Consider the following 15,406-nt stretch of genomic DNA (forward strand, 5'->3'; position numbering starts at 1 on the left):
ACACAGAAATCCTTGCAGAATCTTATTGGGTGTTGAATAGAGGACGCGTAAAAACGATATGGAAATTTTTTTCATATAGTGTAGAAAGAATAGGTTGGCGTAGGTAGTTTCGTGTTTGATAGAAACCTCCAACAAAGTCTGCAGCTCACGTTTTAGAATAACAAGTTTAGAGTTTATCTTGTTGCCTTTGTTAAGTCAGTACCATTGAATAAAAATTATATAAAGGAGCTAATATTTCATTGTTGGAAAATTACTCTACCATAATTGAAGCATATCTCATCCTTTTCATCCTTTTCAACGCAAGAGAGACACCAACGAACAACACTTTATTTGTTGATATATTAACATCATGTACGTTTATAAAAGAGACGGTCGTAAAGAACCTGTCCAATTCGATAAGATTACCGCTCGTATATCACGCTTATGCTATGGTTTAGATCCAAAACATATCGACGCCGTTAAGGTCACCCAACGTATCATTTCTGGTGTCTATGAAGGTGTCACAACAATCGAACTAGACAACTTAGCCGCTGAAACATGCGCTTATATGACTACTGTTCATCCAGATTACGCCACCCTAGCGGCCAGAATTGCCATTTCTAATTTACATAAACAAACCACAAAACAATTTTCTAAGGTTGTCGAAGATCTTTATAGATACGTCAATGCTGCTACTGGTAAGCCCGCTCCCATGATCTCTGATGATGTCTACAATATTGTCATGGAAAACAAGGATAAATTGAACTCCGCAATTGTCTATGACAGAGATTTTCAGTACAGTTATTTTGGTTTTAAAACTTTGGAACGTTCTTATTTACTAAGAATCAACGGTCAAGTGGCCGAACGTCCACAACATTTAATTATGAGAGTCGCACTAGGCATCCACGGTAGAGATATCGAGGCTGCTTTAGAAACGTATAACTTGATGTCTCTAAAATATTTTACTCACGCCTCTCCAACGTTGTTCAATGCCGGTACTCCAAAACCTCAAATGTCCTCTTGTTTCTTGGTTGCCATGAAGGAGGACTCTATCGAGGGGATTTACGACACCTTGAAGGAATGTGCTTTGATTTCCAAAACTGCTGGTGGTATTGGTCTACATATCCATAACATTCGTTCAACTGGTTCTTACATTGCTGGTACAAACGGTACTTCTAACGGTTTAATTCCTATGATTCGTGTTTTCAATAACACTGCCCGTTATGTTGACCAGGGTGGTAATAAAAGACCTGGTGCGTTTGCCCTTTACCTGGAACCATGGCATGCTGATATATTTGATTTTATTGATATTAGGAAGAACCACGGTAAAGAGGAAATTCGTGCAAGAGATTTGTTCCCTGCTCTATGGATTCCTGATCTTTTCATGAAGCGTGTCGAAGAAAATGGGACCTGGACATTATTCTCTCCAACATCAGCTCCTGGTTTAAGCGATTGTTACGGTGACGAGTTTGAGGCTCTATATACCCGCTACGAGAAAGAAGGTCGTGGTAAGACTATCAAAGCCCAAAAATTATGGTATTCCATTTTGGAAGCTCAAACTGAAACTGGTACACCTTTCGTTGTTTACAAGGATGCTTGTAACAGAAAATCTAATCAAAAAAACTTAGGTGTCATCAAGTCATCAAACTTATGCTGTGAAATTGTTGAATACTCAGCTCCAGATGAAACTGCTGTTTGTAACTTGGCTTCCGTTGCCTTACCAGCATTCATTGAAACTTCTGAGGATGGTAAGACTTCCACATACAACTTCAAAAAATTACATGAAATTGCTAAAGTTGTTACTCGTAATTTAAACAGAGTCATTGATCGTAATTACTACCCTGTTGAAGAAGCGAGAAAATCCAATATGAGACATAGACCAATTGCTTTGGGTGTTCAAGGTCTCGCTGACACTTTCATGCTGTTACGTTTGCCATTTGATTCTGAGGAAGCCCGTTTGCTAAATATCCAAATCTTTGAAACTATTTATCATGCCTCCATGGAAGCTTCTTGTGAACTAGCTCAGAAGGACGGTCCATACGAAACTTTCCAAGGATCTCCTGCTTCTCAAGGTATACTACAGTTTGATATGTGGGACCAAAAACCCTACGGCATGTGGGATTGGGACACCTTAAGAAAAGATATCATGAAGCATGGTGTTAGAAATTCCTTGACCATGGCACCAATGCCTACTGCATCCACATCCCAAATATTGGGTTATAATGAATGTTTCGAACCAGTCACTTCCAATATGTACTCCCGTCGTGTCTTATCCGGTGAATTCCAGGTTGTGAACCCTTACTTACTGCGTGACTTGGTTGATTTAGGTATTTGGGATGAGGGTATGAAACAGTATCTGATTACACAAAATGGCTCCATTCAAGGCTTACCAAACGTTCCACAAGAATTGAAGGACTTATACAAGACTGTTTGGGAAATTTCACAAAAGACTATCATTAACATGGCAGCCGATCGTTCTGTCTATATTGATCAATCTCATTCTTTGAATTTGTTCTTACGTGCCCCAACTATGGGTAAACTAACAAGTATGCATTTTTACGGATGGAAGAAGGGATTGAAGACCGGTATGTACTATTTGAGAACCCAAGCTGCATCTGCTGCAATTCAATTTACTATTGATCAGAAGATTGCGGATCAAGCTACAGAAAACGTTGCTGATATTTCCAACTTGAAGCGTCCATCATATATGCCTTCCAGTGCAAGCTACGCTGCCAGCGATTTCGTGCCCGCAGCTGTGACTGCAAACGCAACTATTCCATCTCTAGATAGCTCCTCGGAAGCTTCAAGAGAGGCATCTCCAGCTCCAACAGGTAGCCACTCATTAACTAAAGGAATGGCAGAATTAAACGTTCAAGAGTCTAAGGTAGAAGTTCCTGAAGTACCTGCCCCAACTAAGAATGAAGAAAAAGCTGCCCCCATCGTTGATGATGAGGAAACCGAGTTCGACATTTACAACTCTAAGGTTATAGCATGTGCTATTGATAACCCAGAAGCTTGTGAAATGTGTTCGGGTTAATGAGGGCTAAGTTTTTATTTCTTCAATTCTATTTATCAAAATTTGGGTGTTTACTTCGAGGTGTAATTTATATTTTCTTTTGTTTTCTCTGATAAAAAAATTGGTTTCCATTCTAATGCCAAGCTAAAAGGTACCTATATATGTTTACTAATTATTTTTCTACTTTGCATATATACATAAAAAAAGTCGAATAATTTAACATGAACATTTTAAGCTGTCCTTGTAAGAAGGCCATGATACAGATTCCCCCCTGCCCCGAAATGGGGTCTAGGCAACATTGTTCTATAAAGGAACGCAACTTTATGTGGCAACATTAAAGCAAATACATATCTACTTGTGAAGCCAAAGAATTGTAATTAAATAGCACTCATTATTATTTTTGTCTTCTAGTTTATAGTTGAATATACCATCTTTTTTAGATTCCCAGGATGCGCCTATATCGTTCTTCAATGAGAAATTAGCGTTTTCTTCGTTGAGTCCTTCAATGTTCAACGTCGTTACCGAGGCAATATATTTATACAAAGAAGAGTGCTTTTCAAGTTTTTCTAGGACCAGTTTTATAAGAAGGTTGGAAGTTGATTCGGTCGATAAATTGATTTCATTGTCATCTTTTAAACTATCATAACTTTCTTGAATTAACGTAACTAGTTTTCTTTCGGGCAGAGGAGAGTTATCACTCCTTCCATCCTTTATTTCAATCTGCATACTCATTTTTTTGTTGACTTTCGTAATCACTTACTTTCACTTATCCTAAATAATTTACAGTGCGTTTTGTAAAACTGCAAGACGGTATCCGCTAATAGAGAGAAGAATACGTATTTTCTAGTAAAGAAATTTACAAAAAAGGAGGTATATTGGCATCGCTATTTTCGGATAGAATGGCAAGAGCGATTAAGTATAGCAAACTGGGAAATGTATAGAGACAAGAAATAATGAGACTCTCTCTTCAAGTATCTTTGAGCACGTATCAGATAACTAATGGTTATATCGCTTGTTACGGTCGGTGATACTTCACTTTGAAATAGATATTAGCACGTGTCTCGGAGAGAAGAAAATGAATGCTGCATTATACAAAATAGATAACAGTATTTAAGAGTCCATATTTCCATAACCAGCGACTTGCATACACGTAACATACGATTTACTACATTATCGAATACGATTAAACACTACGCCAGATTTCCACAATATGTCTTCAGCACCATTATTACAAAGAACACCTGGGAAAAAGATCGCTTTGCCCACACGAGTTGAGCCAAAAGTGTTCTTTGCCAATGAGCGTACCTTTTTGTCGTGGTTGAACTTTACAGTTATGCTGGGAGGCCTTGGTGTAGGTTTACTGAATTTTGGTGACAAGATAGGTAGGGTCAGTGCAGGACTATTTACTTTTGTTGCCATGGGTACAATGATATACGCGCTTGTAACATACCACTGGAGAGCTGCTGCGATTAGACGTAGAGGATCAGGTCCTTATGATGACAGATTGGGGCCCACTTTGTTGTGCTTTTTCTTATTGGTTGCTGTCATTATCAACTTTATATTAAGATTGAAGTACAATGACGCTAACACTAAGTTATGAAATTGTAATTCCAATATCGTAAGCGTGGGTTACGCACAAACTGTATTTTCAAGATGCTCACAAATAATTTAGTTTCATATATACGCATATATAGAAAGTATCCATCTATAGGTAATCATGAACAATAAAAATATTCACGTTTCAGGAGCTATTGTTTGTACTCATTACGTTTTTGGATATCAAGTTGAAAATCAGCCCCTTTCACTAGATATCAAGCGCTATAAAAAAATTTTAATTTCGATGAGGCATCTTTCTTTTCTCTTGTGGCTATGTAAGCCTAAGAAGCCGTTTACACATCAATGATAAATAAGTATACAAAAAGGGTTCCATTTTTTTTTTTGGCCGCTACCGGACTAGCAAGGGCCTAATGGTACGCTGAGCGTAGTACAACCAAGCGCTTGTTAGCCGTAGAGTTAAGCTCTTGACTACTATTACGGTAAAAGCCGGGAACGTGCGTAACAATTTTTTTTTGCATTAGGTTAAAGAGGCTCGCTCGCGGAGCCTTTAGAATACCGCTTAAGGCGCCAAAAGATGGAAGCTATTCTCTTTCTTTTTTTTTTCACAAACTGAGAGGGGTTGTGTATCGTTAAAAATGTTGGAAGACTTCTGACTCATCACTACGCAGATTGTTAGAGTTTTTCGATGAGAATGGCTTCAAAGAACAGAACAAAACACGATTATATAAGCCCCATGTAAAAAGAACGTCTTAATTTATTTTGAATTTAGGACTTCTTGACATTTTTAGCATATATAACAATACGATAAGTGTCTCATCAAACGTGGTTAAGACAGAAAACTTCTTCACAACATTAACAAAAAGCCAAAGAAGAAGAAATGCTTTCTCGCACAAGAGCTGCAGCTCCGAATTCCAGAATATTCACTAGAAGCTTGTTACGTCTTTATTCTCAAGCACCATTACGCGTTCCAATTACTCTTCCAAATGGTTTCACCTACGAACAGCCAACAGGGTTATTCATCAATGGTGAATTTGTTGCCTCGAAGCAAAAGAAAACGTTTGACGTGATCAATCCATCTAACGAAGAAAAGATAACAACTGTATACAAGGCTATGGAAGATGATGTTGATGAAGCCGTTGCAGCGGCTAAAAAAGCTTTTGAAACGAAGTGGTCTATTGTAGAGCCGGAGGTTCGCGCTAAAGCTTTATTCAATCTCGCTGACTTGGTTGAGAAACACCAAGAAACACTGGCTGCCATTGAGTCAATGGATAATGGTAAGTCATTGTTTTGTGCGCGCGGTGACGTCGCTTTAGTATCTAAATACTTGCGTTCTTGCGGTGGTTGGGCAGATAAAATCTACGGTAACGTTATTGACACAGGTAAAAACCATTTTACCTACTCAATTAAGGAACCATTAGGCGTTTGCGGCCAAATAATCCCTTGGAACTTCCCTTTATTGATGTGGTCATGGAAAATTGGGCCTGCTCTGGCTACAGGTAACACCGTCGTATTGAAACCCGCTGAAACAACACCTTTATCTGCCCTTTTCGCTTCCCAGTTGTGTCAGGAAGCAGGCATACCCGCTGGTGTAGTCAATATCCTTCCGGGTTCCGGTAGAGTTGTTGGAGAAAGATTGAGTGCACACCCAGACGTGAAGAAGATTGCTTTTACAGGCTCTACTGCCACCGGCCGCCATATTATGAAGGTCGCTGCCGATACTGTCAAGAAAGTCACTTTGGAGCTGGGAGGTAAATCACCAAATATTGTGTTTGCTGACGCTGATCTAGATAAAGCCGTCAAGAACATTGCCTTCGGTATTTTTTACAACTCTGGTGAAGTTTGCTGCGCTGGTTCCAGAATATACATTCAAGATACAGTATACGAGGAGGTGTTGCAAAAACTAAAGGATTACACCGAGTCACTAAAGGTCGGTGACCCATTTGATGAGGAAGTTTTCCAAGGTGCTCAAACATCTGACAAACAGCTGCATAAAATTTTAGACTATGTCGATGTAGCAAAATCAGAGGGGGCTCGTCTTGTGACTGGAGGGGCCAGACATGGCAGTAAAGGTTATTTTGTCAAGCCAACAGTGTTTGCTGATGTCAAAGAAGATATGAGAATTGTTAAGGAGGAAGTGTTTGGTCCCATTGTAACTGTATCCAAGTTTTCTACTGTTGATGAAGTGATTGCTATGGCAAATGATTCTCAATATGGGTTAGCCGCAGGTATTCACACTAACGATATTAACAAGGCTGTTGATGTGTCCAAAAGAGTGAAAGCTGGTACTGTTTGGATAAATACCTATAACAACTTCCACCAAAATGTTCCTTTCGGTGGCTTCGGCCAGTCAGGTATTGGCCGTGAAATGGGTGAGGCTGCTTTAAGTAACTACACTCAAACAAAATCTGTCAGAATTGCCATTGACAAGCCAATTCGTTGAAGTAACTCAGGCCCGAGTTGACTGCTCATTGAAGGTATGTATGATAAACATTATAGAATAATGAAAAATGCCTCGTGACATACAGATAAAATCTAACAAGGATATATTCAAAAAAAAAAAAACAAAACAAAAAAATAATAACGTGATAAACATTAATGAACAATGTATTTACATTCTTAAGCATAGGTGAGAAATTACCTTCTTTACTTTTTTTTTTTTTTTTGGTGATATTGTATATTGAAATATATAGTAATCAAATTCGTTTCATTGATCAAATTGCTCACTAGTTCTGTTTTTCAAAATTTCATCTTTATAGGTAGATACAAGTGCCAGAGAGATATATAAACAGAAAACTCTATCGATGTGATAATGTATGCCAATATCGGGACTGTACACCCACACATTTACAAGCCCACACATCCTACAACTTTCTTTTCATTTCTTGCGCTTCTTCCACTGTCATAAAATATGATTGTCCGATGCCGCAGCCTACGCCTCGGCGAGTATTCATCACCTAAGCGTCCTGTAGGCGGGGCCACGCAGTCACTAACGGAATACTCCAGAAGGCTGCTTCCTTTGGAAGGAAGTTTCACTCGGTTGTCCACCCAGCGCTTTAACTTTGTCTCAGCGAAGAAGAATTGAATAACTATAGTGAATTTCAAGAGCTAGAGGATGGTTAGGTATTAGTTCAAAACAAAGATTTCAAGAAACCAACATAGATTAAGCAGAAATGGTATGTTAAAAAGTGCTCAGATGAAAGATGACGTCCCATATTCCATGTTAAAGTTGCCATGAGTTAGTATAAAAGGCAATAAAGGTACCATAACGAGAAAAGAAAGTAAAAGAAGAAATGTTTTGCAAATTTAAGGTGGCGTAACAGCAACTATTGGCTAATATATTAATGGCAATCATTGTGAAAAGAAATGTGAAATCCGTATCGTAATTGGTTAAATTTATAACTCAAATTTAAACACTCGAATAGCTGACCCGTAATATTTTATCCCGCTTTAAGAGTTCAACGCTAAAAAATGATATCTAGCTAACCATTATGCTACAGGAACCTTTTTTGGACTATTATCCCTATCATGAAAACTGGAAGGATCTTTCAAGGACGCCATTTCCAAAGATTTCCCCCACACTGGAACCTATTTTACTAACAATTTTTAAAATGGTTTTTTACCTAAATTGTTTTTTCTCAGTCTGACGCTGTTACTATCCGTACTAGAAAGGTTATCTCCAACCCATTGTTGGCCAGAAAGCAATTCGTCGTCGACGTCTTGCACCCAAACAGAGCTAATGTCTCCAAGGATGAATTGCGTGAAAAATTAGCTGAAGTCTACAAGGCTGAAAAGGACGCTGTCTCCGTTTTCGGTTTCAGAACCCAATTTGGTGGTGGTAAGTCTGTTGGTTTCGGTTTGGTCTACAACTCTGTTGCCGAAGCTAAGAAGTTCGAACCAACTTACAGATTAGTCAGATACGGTTTGGCTGAAAAGGTTGAAAAGGCTTCCAGACAACAAAGAAAGCAAAAGAAGAACAGAGACAAGAAGATCTTCGGTACTGGTAAGAGATTGGCTAAGAAGGTTGCTCGTCGTAACGCCGATTAAGCAAACTAACTTCAAAACGTTAAATCATTTTTACGGATTGTTTAGTTTTCTATATATAAATATGTGTATCTTTTTCCAATAAAAAATATAATCAATAATTTTAAGAGATCCGTGGATTCATTTCGTAATAGAAAATCTCGGAAAAATGGTACAGAATATTGTTGGCTAAGTGCTTCAGATTGCATCATCAGAAAAGTAAAAATACCCCCGTAATCCATCTTCTCTACATTTAATCTCATAGTGCTCGTAATGTCTCGAAATTTGTCTTTCGTGATCATTGCACAGTCTTTTCATTTGTCACAGTCACGTGATTACATTTAAGTACAGTATATCCAAAAAATTAGCTGGACTGGGAGCCTTCTCAATAAGTTGGCGGTTTATATACTCAAACCTATTAATAGGAAAGAACTCACAAAAGAAGCCTTTTGGAAGAGAAAACTTTGATATAGAGGGGATATGGTACTGTTTGGACTAGGTAGACTATTTTACGTCATTTTATTATTGATTAATGCCGTTGCAGTACTGAGCGAAGAAAGGTTCTTAAGAAGAAGTATGTAAACAGGAGAGGCAACCATAAACAACTTATTTTAAAGCAACAATTAATACTAACTTTATTGAATATGCTAATACATTATTTCACCGATTTTTGCAGTTGGCCTTGGAAGATCAAATGATGAGACACCTGTTTTTGGTCAGGATCAAAATACCACGAAGTCCAAGGTTGTTCAATTGATTGGCGCCGTACAGACATTACTGAGGAGTATGTTATGTTGATGGAGAACGGTTAAAGTTACATTTCATCAGTTTTTTCCCGTTCTTTTTCACCTTTTGTGAGAAAATTTTACTAACGTTTCGTATATTATTCTTGTAGTACCATTAATTGGAATAAATATACTGGTGATTGTTTATGAATTACTATTGGGATGAACTAAGCGTACGAAGCAAATATTACATACTACTATATACAAGAAACAGGCTCTAATAGTTTTTTTTTCCCTTCACCTTTTCGGTTTTAGCTTTATTATAAAAGATATGAACAAAACCTCCAAGGGTAGTGGTAGCATGGTATGTGAAATTAGAGAGTTCATGCATAACTTGAAATGAAAATAATACTCTGTTACGTAGCTAACTACTGCCAAATATGTATCGAAAATATCAATTATTAAGGGGTTTCGTATTAATAAAATAGAGATCAAATACATTCATATTAGCCTAACTATTGTGGCAATTCTTTCAACTTATCATCCACGAATGTCTGCAAGATCTCTAATTTTTCGATTTGTTCAATTAATGCACTTAATGATATATTGTCCTTGTTACTTCCATCACCATCCGTTCTCTCTGTTATGTCATCAAGACGTAATCTAAAGTAAAATAGCAAGCAGTCATAAATGAAAATAAATTGATTAATGTTCTGGACCATGGATATTCGTTGCTTTCTAAAAATATTAATTGTCCATGAAATTGGATCGAATAACTTTGCCGGGTATTTTAATTTAACAAACTCTTTCTGCAACATTTCAAACATTTCGAAATTGGATAGAATGGAATCAATGGTACACAAAGTACCAGTCCTTCCACAACCTGCGGAACAATGAACCAAAATGGTAGGAAGTTGGTCGTTTTGATAGTAATTTCTGGCAAATAGTGTATCTATTATGTGATTCTTGACATTGATTGCTTGTAAGATTGAGATAGGATTGAGTAAAGTGCCCAAATCAGGCCAATTTTTCACCTGAATCTGTAACAATTCATAAGGTTTCTCTTGATCATGATATGTTAGCAGAATTTTTCTTATGAGAATTGCGTCATCATCATCATCATCATCATCATCACAAGCAGCAGCAGTAACAGCAATATTACTATTGTTATTGTTATTATTATTGTTGTCATTATCATTATCATTATCAGTACTATAGTTACTACTATTTCCCTGAACACCAGCTGAATATAAACTACTATTTTGTGTTCCCATAGTATTTTTCCTCATGCTAGTAGTGCTAGGCATCTTTAATATTTTTTTTTCTAACAATTTAACGTGAATACCGTTATAATTACCTTCTTGCCAATATCGATAACATTTCTCAATGCCATTTTCGAAATCATTTGTCAATGAGAGAACCAACGGAACGCCATTATTCAATATGCATGTATAAAAGTCATGTACAGTGGAGGGCATTGGAGCTTGCGTCGCTATATAGCGCACTCTTCTTGTTGTGGTTGTAGTTGTTTGAAATGACGAATTTTGCTCTACAGAAAACCTTGGCAGAGACAAATAGTTTGCGTTGATATAATTGTCGAGGATGCCACCATCGGAAGTAGAATGTGAATGCTTGATACCTTTTGATGATTGCAAACCTTTTTTTAGAATCACTCTCGAATGCTCGTAGGGAAAAATATCCTTGTACCTGTTCTTGGCTCCTAATTCAACGCCTGATGATATTATAACGTCATCTGACTCCGAATCGGAATCTGATTCAAGGCTGAGCATCGATTTATATTTACTGTATTGAGTGAAGATTGGCTGAGAATGCGACCTCTTTTGTACTTTGTTCACGTCAGGAAATTTTGGAGGCATGATTGTTGAAGAAGAAGTTGATGTTAACTGTTCAGGATATGATGATGGCTTTTCAAGTATAAACGAGTTTTCCTTCTTCCTGAAAGAGACAGAATGGTTCAAGCGCCTTTTTTCCAAAAAATCTAATTTTTGAAACTGAGAAACCAACTCGATCTTGGGTATTGACATCAGATGCTGGAACCATTCAGGTATAACGGAGTCAATGACCTCCTTTTCGTAATTTTTGCTCAGGTTTTCGTATCTGATCTGAAACCCTAGTTTGTCTTTATTAGTGTCCTTTTCTAGAGAATTTTGGTTCTTTGGGAATTGGAAGTTTTGTAAAGATTTTTTGGCAGAATCGTTATTATACCATCTTTCATGTTCTTCTTTGATGTTGACTGCACTCAAATACGTCTCTAAACCCATTATTTCTTCATTTTGCGAAAATTTGAACATTTGGTTTATGTTTGTTTGTGGTGCAGGCAGCTGGAACTTAAATAAGGCAGATATGGGGGAAGAAGAAGACATGGGAGAATCTGATAGGACGTTACGCGGAGAGGGAGAACTGGAAAAGTTTGAATGATCTGACCTACTATCGTCAGGAACTTTCAACTTAAGGTTCATTTGCGGAGACGATAGTGGTGTTGTCGCCGTCATATGCGGCGCTGTGTTGTGTAGACTGTTCATAAGGTTTGTCTTGGGGCTTTTAGGTTCAGCCGAACTAATGCAATCTGAGTTAAATGTGTTGGTGTTTATATGGTCTGGAAATAGAATTTTGAATTGAGGAAAACCACACATTAGTATAGACACGGTTTTTTTAACATTAGTATCAAACTCTATTAGCTTGGACGCTATTCCATAACAAGGTAAAGAAACAGAACTTTCCGTTTGATTTGCGGTGCTATCATAAATGATAATCCGAAGGTTATCGATGGCCAGTTTAGATTTCAACACGCTTTGCTCGCTAGGAGTTAAGTTGTCCAAGAGTTTGGAAAAGGTGAAATTTTTCCTCCTCAGCAGCGTGGAAGGCAAACATACATGAATGGAGTTTGTGATAATGGATTTGGCATGTTCGGTAAACGGCCTAACATCAAGTAAGAGCACCTTTTCATCTGGTAAGGTTTCAATAATCTTGCCCAGTTCTACAGCAGTAATTAGCGAACAACCCTGCGGCTTATTATATCGCTGTTCCTTGGGCTTGAAGCTTGGCAGGACAGGAGCGGTCGCCCTCTTCAATAACACCGGCGAAGATGTCTTATAGCTCACCAAAGGGCTACTGGCTTTGGGGCTGTGGTATATGTTGCTGTTCATGCTGTTATGATAACTGTTCATAGGAGCATGCCTCGAATATACATGCGAACTCGATCCGACCAAAGTGCTAGTCTCGGAAAGCACTGAAGTGCGGTCGGTGGGTAGAATGCTTGGGCAGTCTACACTGTCCTTCATGTTCTATATGATAAGTAGATCTGTGTTGCTGATGGAGAAGGGAGATACAATACGGATTTTCTATGAACTTTGCAGTGATAAGAGCACCTACGCTATTATAACACCGATGTTAGAATAATATGCAAGTTTGTGGTCTGTGTATACAGTTCTTTGTTTGTGCTTGAAGTGATGATGTTACATGTCAAAGAAAGAAAACCGCTAAGGTCAATGAAAATATAGTGTTACATCCGCCGGTGCAAATGGCGAGGAGAAGATTGGACTCTTGCGCATCGAACACTACCTATCTGCATCCATCCATGCCAGGTGCGCAAACTGTTGGGTCTGGCTAACACCACATTCTCGCTGCGCTGTGTTCTCCGATGACGTTTTGCCGCAAAATATTTTTTTCATGAAGGTCTTTTCTTTTCGTTCAGCGTCAGCGGGCCCAAATCTCAAAGTCGCCGCCATTCTGTTTAATGTTTAAAGTTTCCGCTCACTACACCAAGATGGCAGCAGGAGATGCCAGAAAAAGCGTGGGGTCTGGTCTGGTTAGATATTAGAAGTACATACACATCGGTGGGTGTGTAGCAGTGGCGACACATAAAATGGCCATAATGGGGGTGATTTTACGTATAGCATACATAGACATCTGTCGTTGAGGTTCGCTACCAGTGAACGGATTTAACGAGCAAGCAGCGAAAGTAGCCGAAAACCTCTTATTGTTAATAGTCATTTAGCAGCCGTTCTGCTGCTGTTTTCCTGTGGGGTGAGGTGGGCTGTGATTCGGTAAACTCGCTTGCGGTCTAACAAAAACAGAGAAAAACTTGGTACAAAAAGATTTCATTGGACGCAACCGGAATCGAACCGATGACCTCTTCCTTGCAAGGGAAGCGCGCTACCAACTGCGCCATGTGCCCAGAATTTCTGTATGTGTTGGATCTCAACACGGGGTACCTCCGTATAAGCAATTTTAACCCGTAGATGATTTTAGAGTTTCGTTCCTACACGCATGAAAAAGGTAAGATTGAGTATGCCTAAGATGAACCAATCAAAGTTATAAATACCTGAAGAAATGAGTTTAGATCTGTTGGATGGTGAAACATAAAAAACAGAATGAGGAATAATCGTAATATTTTTATGTAGAAATATCAAGTCCATTGTAAGGATTCTAATATCCTCGAGGAGAACTTCTAGTATATTCTGTATACATAATATTATTGCCTTTATCAACAACGGAATCCCAACAATCATCTCAAAGTTCACCAAAAGTCTCAAGATCCGACTTAAATCTTATATAATATGTAGAATTGCCTGCAAAAGTGTACGATTTTACAATAAAAAACGTCGAATTAGCTTTTCGCATACGTCTCAACCAAGAGGAGAGCGGTAAAAATTATGGGAAACTCAATCGTTAACCTTGCGCCTGATCAAAACAATCATTAATAGCCATATTATTTTTATCAACTTCTGGACAGTCAATACTCCAGGGATAATAATGGGACCAAGCATCATTGGCAACTACTCTCAGCTCGGCACGCCAAGAATCACCGTGGCTATAGGTAACACAAAACGCTGTCTTGCCGTGATTGTGCATACTGGATACTGAAACACGAACTGCACATGTTAAATTTCCTTCAGAGGCTGTAATATCACAGCTACTGTTTGTTGACCACGTCTTGACAAACAAACTCCAACCCTCTTGCCCATCAAAAAAGATATTCGTGAACTCCTGGCTGCCGCAAAACTTCTTGTCACCGCTCCCGTGAACGGCCCATGCTACCCATTGCGCTATGTAGCTGTTCAAATTAGTCGTAAGAGTTGTGGAAGAGACGGCCCTATTGTACAACCTAGACCAAGTTCTTACCTCCACTCCGTAAAACTTGGCTCTACAGAGGGTAGATTCACCTGTTTCCTGGTTGCGGTTGTATTGCAGGTCTGCTGGTGTTTCCACAGAACCATCGACGGCTACATTAATGGCATTACTGATACTTATTGCCGTGACGTCATTTTGAAGTTGCTCGACGAGACTATGCTGAGTGAAGTTGGCTGCTTGGGTAGTTATATTACTGATAATGTTAGGGTATTCAGTAGCATCACGCTTGTTGAAGGACTCAGGTACAGTACCATTTGCAGTTAATCCTATCGTCTGGTAAAATTCAACCATAGAAACTGGAGCGATTGCCAAATCATCGTCCATTTGCCAGAATCCTGATGGCAAGCCCTGGCTTTCACCGCCCGTCAGGTAGATCTCAGCACGTGTGCATGCGCATAACAATAAGATCGCATAAAAAAATGAGACGGTATAGTATCCTGAGGTCATTTTTCTCCCTTGGATTGATTGCTTGCTTTTGTATCTTTCTTATAATAGTTCTTTCAGAAGAGCCCAATATGCGGTTATTATATAAGTTAAGTTACGGCTATGTGAAGATTTTGAATAATGTAAAACTGTTAGAAAGCATTGCCTCTTGTATAAGATGTGGTCGCATTACTTCAGTTAATGACTTGAACCAGTTTGTTTTTCAATCCACGGCTGTATTCTTCACTAATAAAACCGATTAGCGGGAGTCAGGGAAATAGAAAGAATATTTGCAAATGGAGCACCATTTTAGAATTAATTTTTTTTCAGTGCTCACAGGTTGATGATAATGACAAAATATTTTGTTCTTTAGAATTATTTACATATTGTTTAGAGATGAACGATTATTCACACTTATTACTATATTGGTTTAAAATGGTTAACAGTTTGCTCGAGATATCAACACAATCTAGTCTTACATAAAACTTTCTTTTTTGTCCCTGGAAATCTGGCGCAAACCCTTTTTCATAGG

At 38.4% G+C, this 15,406-nt stretch overlaps 8 protein-coding genes and 1 non-coding gene across 9 annotated transcripts, besides 1 other annotated feature; 5 read left to right on the forward strand and 4 right to left on the reverse strand.

Annotated features, from left to right (window-relative positions):
* Positions 1–349: 349 nt before the first annotated feature.
* On the forward strand, positions 350–3,016 carry RNR1 (ribonucleotide-diphosphate reductase subunit RNR1; the record flags this gene model as incomplete). Its single annotated transcript, NM_001178961.1, has 1 exon — positions 350–3,016. The coding sequence occupies one exon, from the start codon at positions 350–352 to the stop codon at positions 3,014–3,016; it is 2,667 nt and encodes an 888-aa protein (NP_010993.1).
* A 330-nt stretch (positions 3,017–3,346) lies between these two features.
* TDA2 (Tda2p) lies at positions 3,347–3,727 on the reverse strand (the record flags this gene model as incomplete). The annotated part of the gene is made up of 1 exon (NM_001178962.3): positions 3,347–3,727. One exon carries the CDS (start codon positions 3,725–3,727, stop codon positions 3,347–3,349), a length of 381 nt encoding a protein of 126 aa, NP_010994.3.
* A 478-nt stretch (positions 3,728–4,205) lies between these two features.
* On the forward strand, positions 4,206–4,595 carry VTC1 (Vtc1p; the record flags this gene model as incomplete). The annotated part of the gene is made up of 1 exon (NM_001178963.1): positions 4,206–4,595. One exon carries the CDS (start codon positions 4,206–4,208, stop codon positions 4,593–4,595), a length of 390 nt encoding a protein of 129 aa, NP_010995.1.
* Positions 4,596–5,429: 834 nt separating this feature from the next.
* Positions 5,430–6,992, forward strand: ALD5 (aldehyde dehydrogenase (NAD(P)(+)) ALD5; the record flags this gene model as incomplete). Its single annotated transcript, NM_001178964.2, has 1 exon — positions 5,430–6,992. The coding sequence occupies one exon, from the start codon at positions 5,430–5,432 to the stop codon at positions 6,990–6,992; it is 1,563 nt and encodes a 520-aa protein (NP_010996.2).
* A 730-nt stretch (positions 6,993–7,722) lies between these two features.
* On the forward strand, positions 7,723–8,596 carry RPS24A (40S ribosomal protein eS24 RPS24A; the record flags this gene model as incomplete). The annotated part of the gene is made up of 2 exons (NM_001178965.3): positions 7,723–7,725; positions 8,192–8,596. 2 exons carry the CDS (start codon positions 7,723–7,725, stop codon positions 8,594–8,596), a joined length of 408 nt encoding a protein of 135 aa, NP_010997.3.
* A 456-nt stretch (positions 8,597–9,052) lies between these two features.
* Positions 9,053–9,523, forward strand: YOS1 (Yos1p; the record flags this gene model as incomplete). The annotated part of the gene is made up of 3 exons (NM_001184512.1): positions 9,053–9,146; positions 9,249–9,356; positions 9,468–9,523. The coding sequence occupies 3 exons, from the start codon at positions 9,053–9,055 to the stop codon at positions 9,521–9,523; spliced, it is 258 nt and encodes an 85-aa protein (NP_219496.2).
* A 289-nt stretch (positions 9,524–9,812) lies between these two features.
* PTP3 (tyrosine protein phosphatase PTP3) lies at positions 9,813–12,599 on the reverse strand (the record flags this gene model as incomplete). Its single annotated transcript, NM_001178966.2, has 1 exon — positions 9,813–12,599. The coding sequence occupies one exon, from the start codon at positions 12,597–12,599 to the stop codon at positions 9,813–9,815; it is 2,787 nt and encodes a 928-aa protein (NP_010998.2).
* An 823-nt stretch (positions 12,600–13,422) lies between these two features.
* Positions 13,423–13,495, reverse strand: YNCE0016C. Its single transcript has one exon. It is a non-coding gene; the product is annotated as a tRNA-Ala (tRNA).
* A 178-nt stretch (positions 13,496–13,673) lies between these two features.
* Positions 13,674–13,845: a long terminal repeat (Ty1 LTR).
* Positions 13,846–13,989: 144 nt separating this feature from the next.
* On the reverse strand, positions 13,990–14,898 carry YER076C (uncharacterized protein; the record flags this gene model as incomplete). Its single annotated transcript, NM_001178967.3, has 1 exon — positions 13,990–14,898. One exon carries the CDS (start codon positions 14,896–14,898, stop codon positions 13,990–13,992), a length of 909 nt encoding a protein of 302 aa, NP_010999.3.
* Between the last annotated feature and the right edge of the window lie 508 nt (positions 14,899–15,406).

This window comes from Saccharomyces cerevisiae, chromosome V (assembly GCF_000146045.2).
Source record: "Saccharomyces cerevisiae S288C chromosome V, complete sequence".
In the NCBI taxonomy this organism is placed as follows: Eukaryota; Fungi; Ascomycota; class Saccharomycetes; order Saccharomycetales; family Saccharomycetaceae; genus Saccharomyces; species Saccharomyces cerevisiae.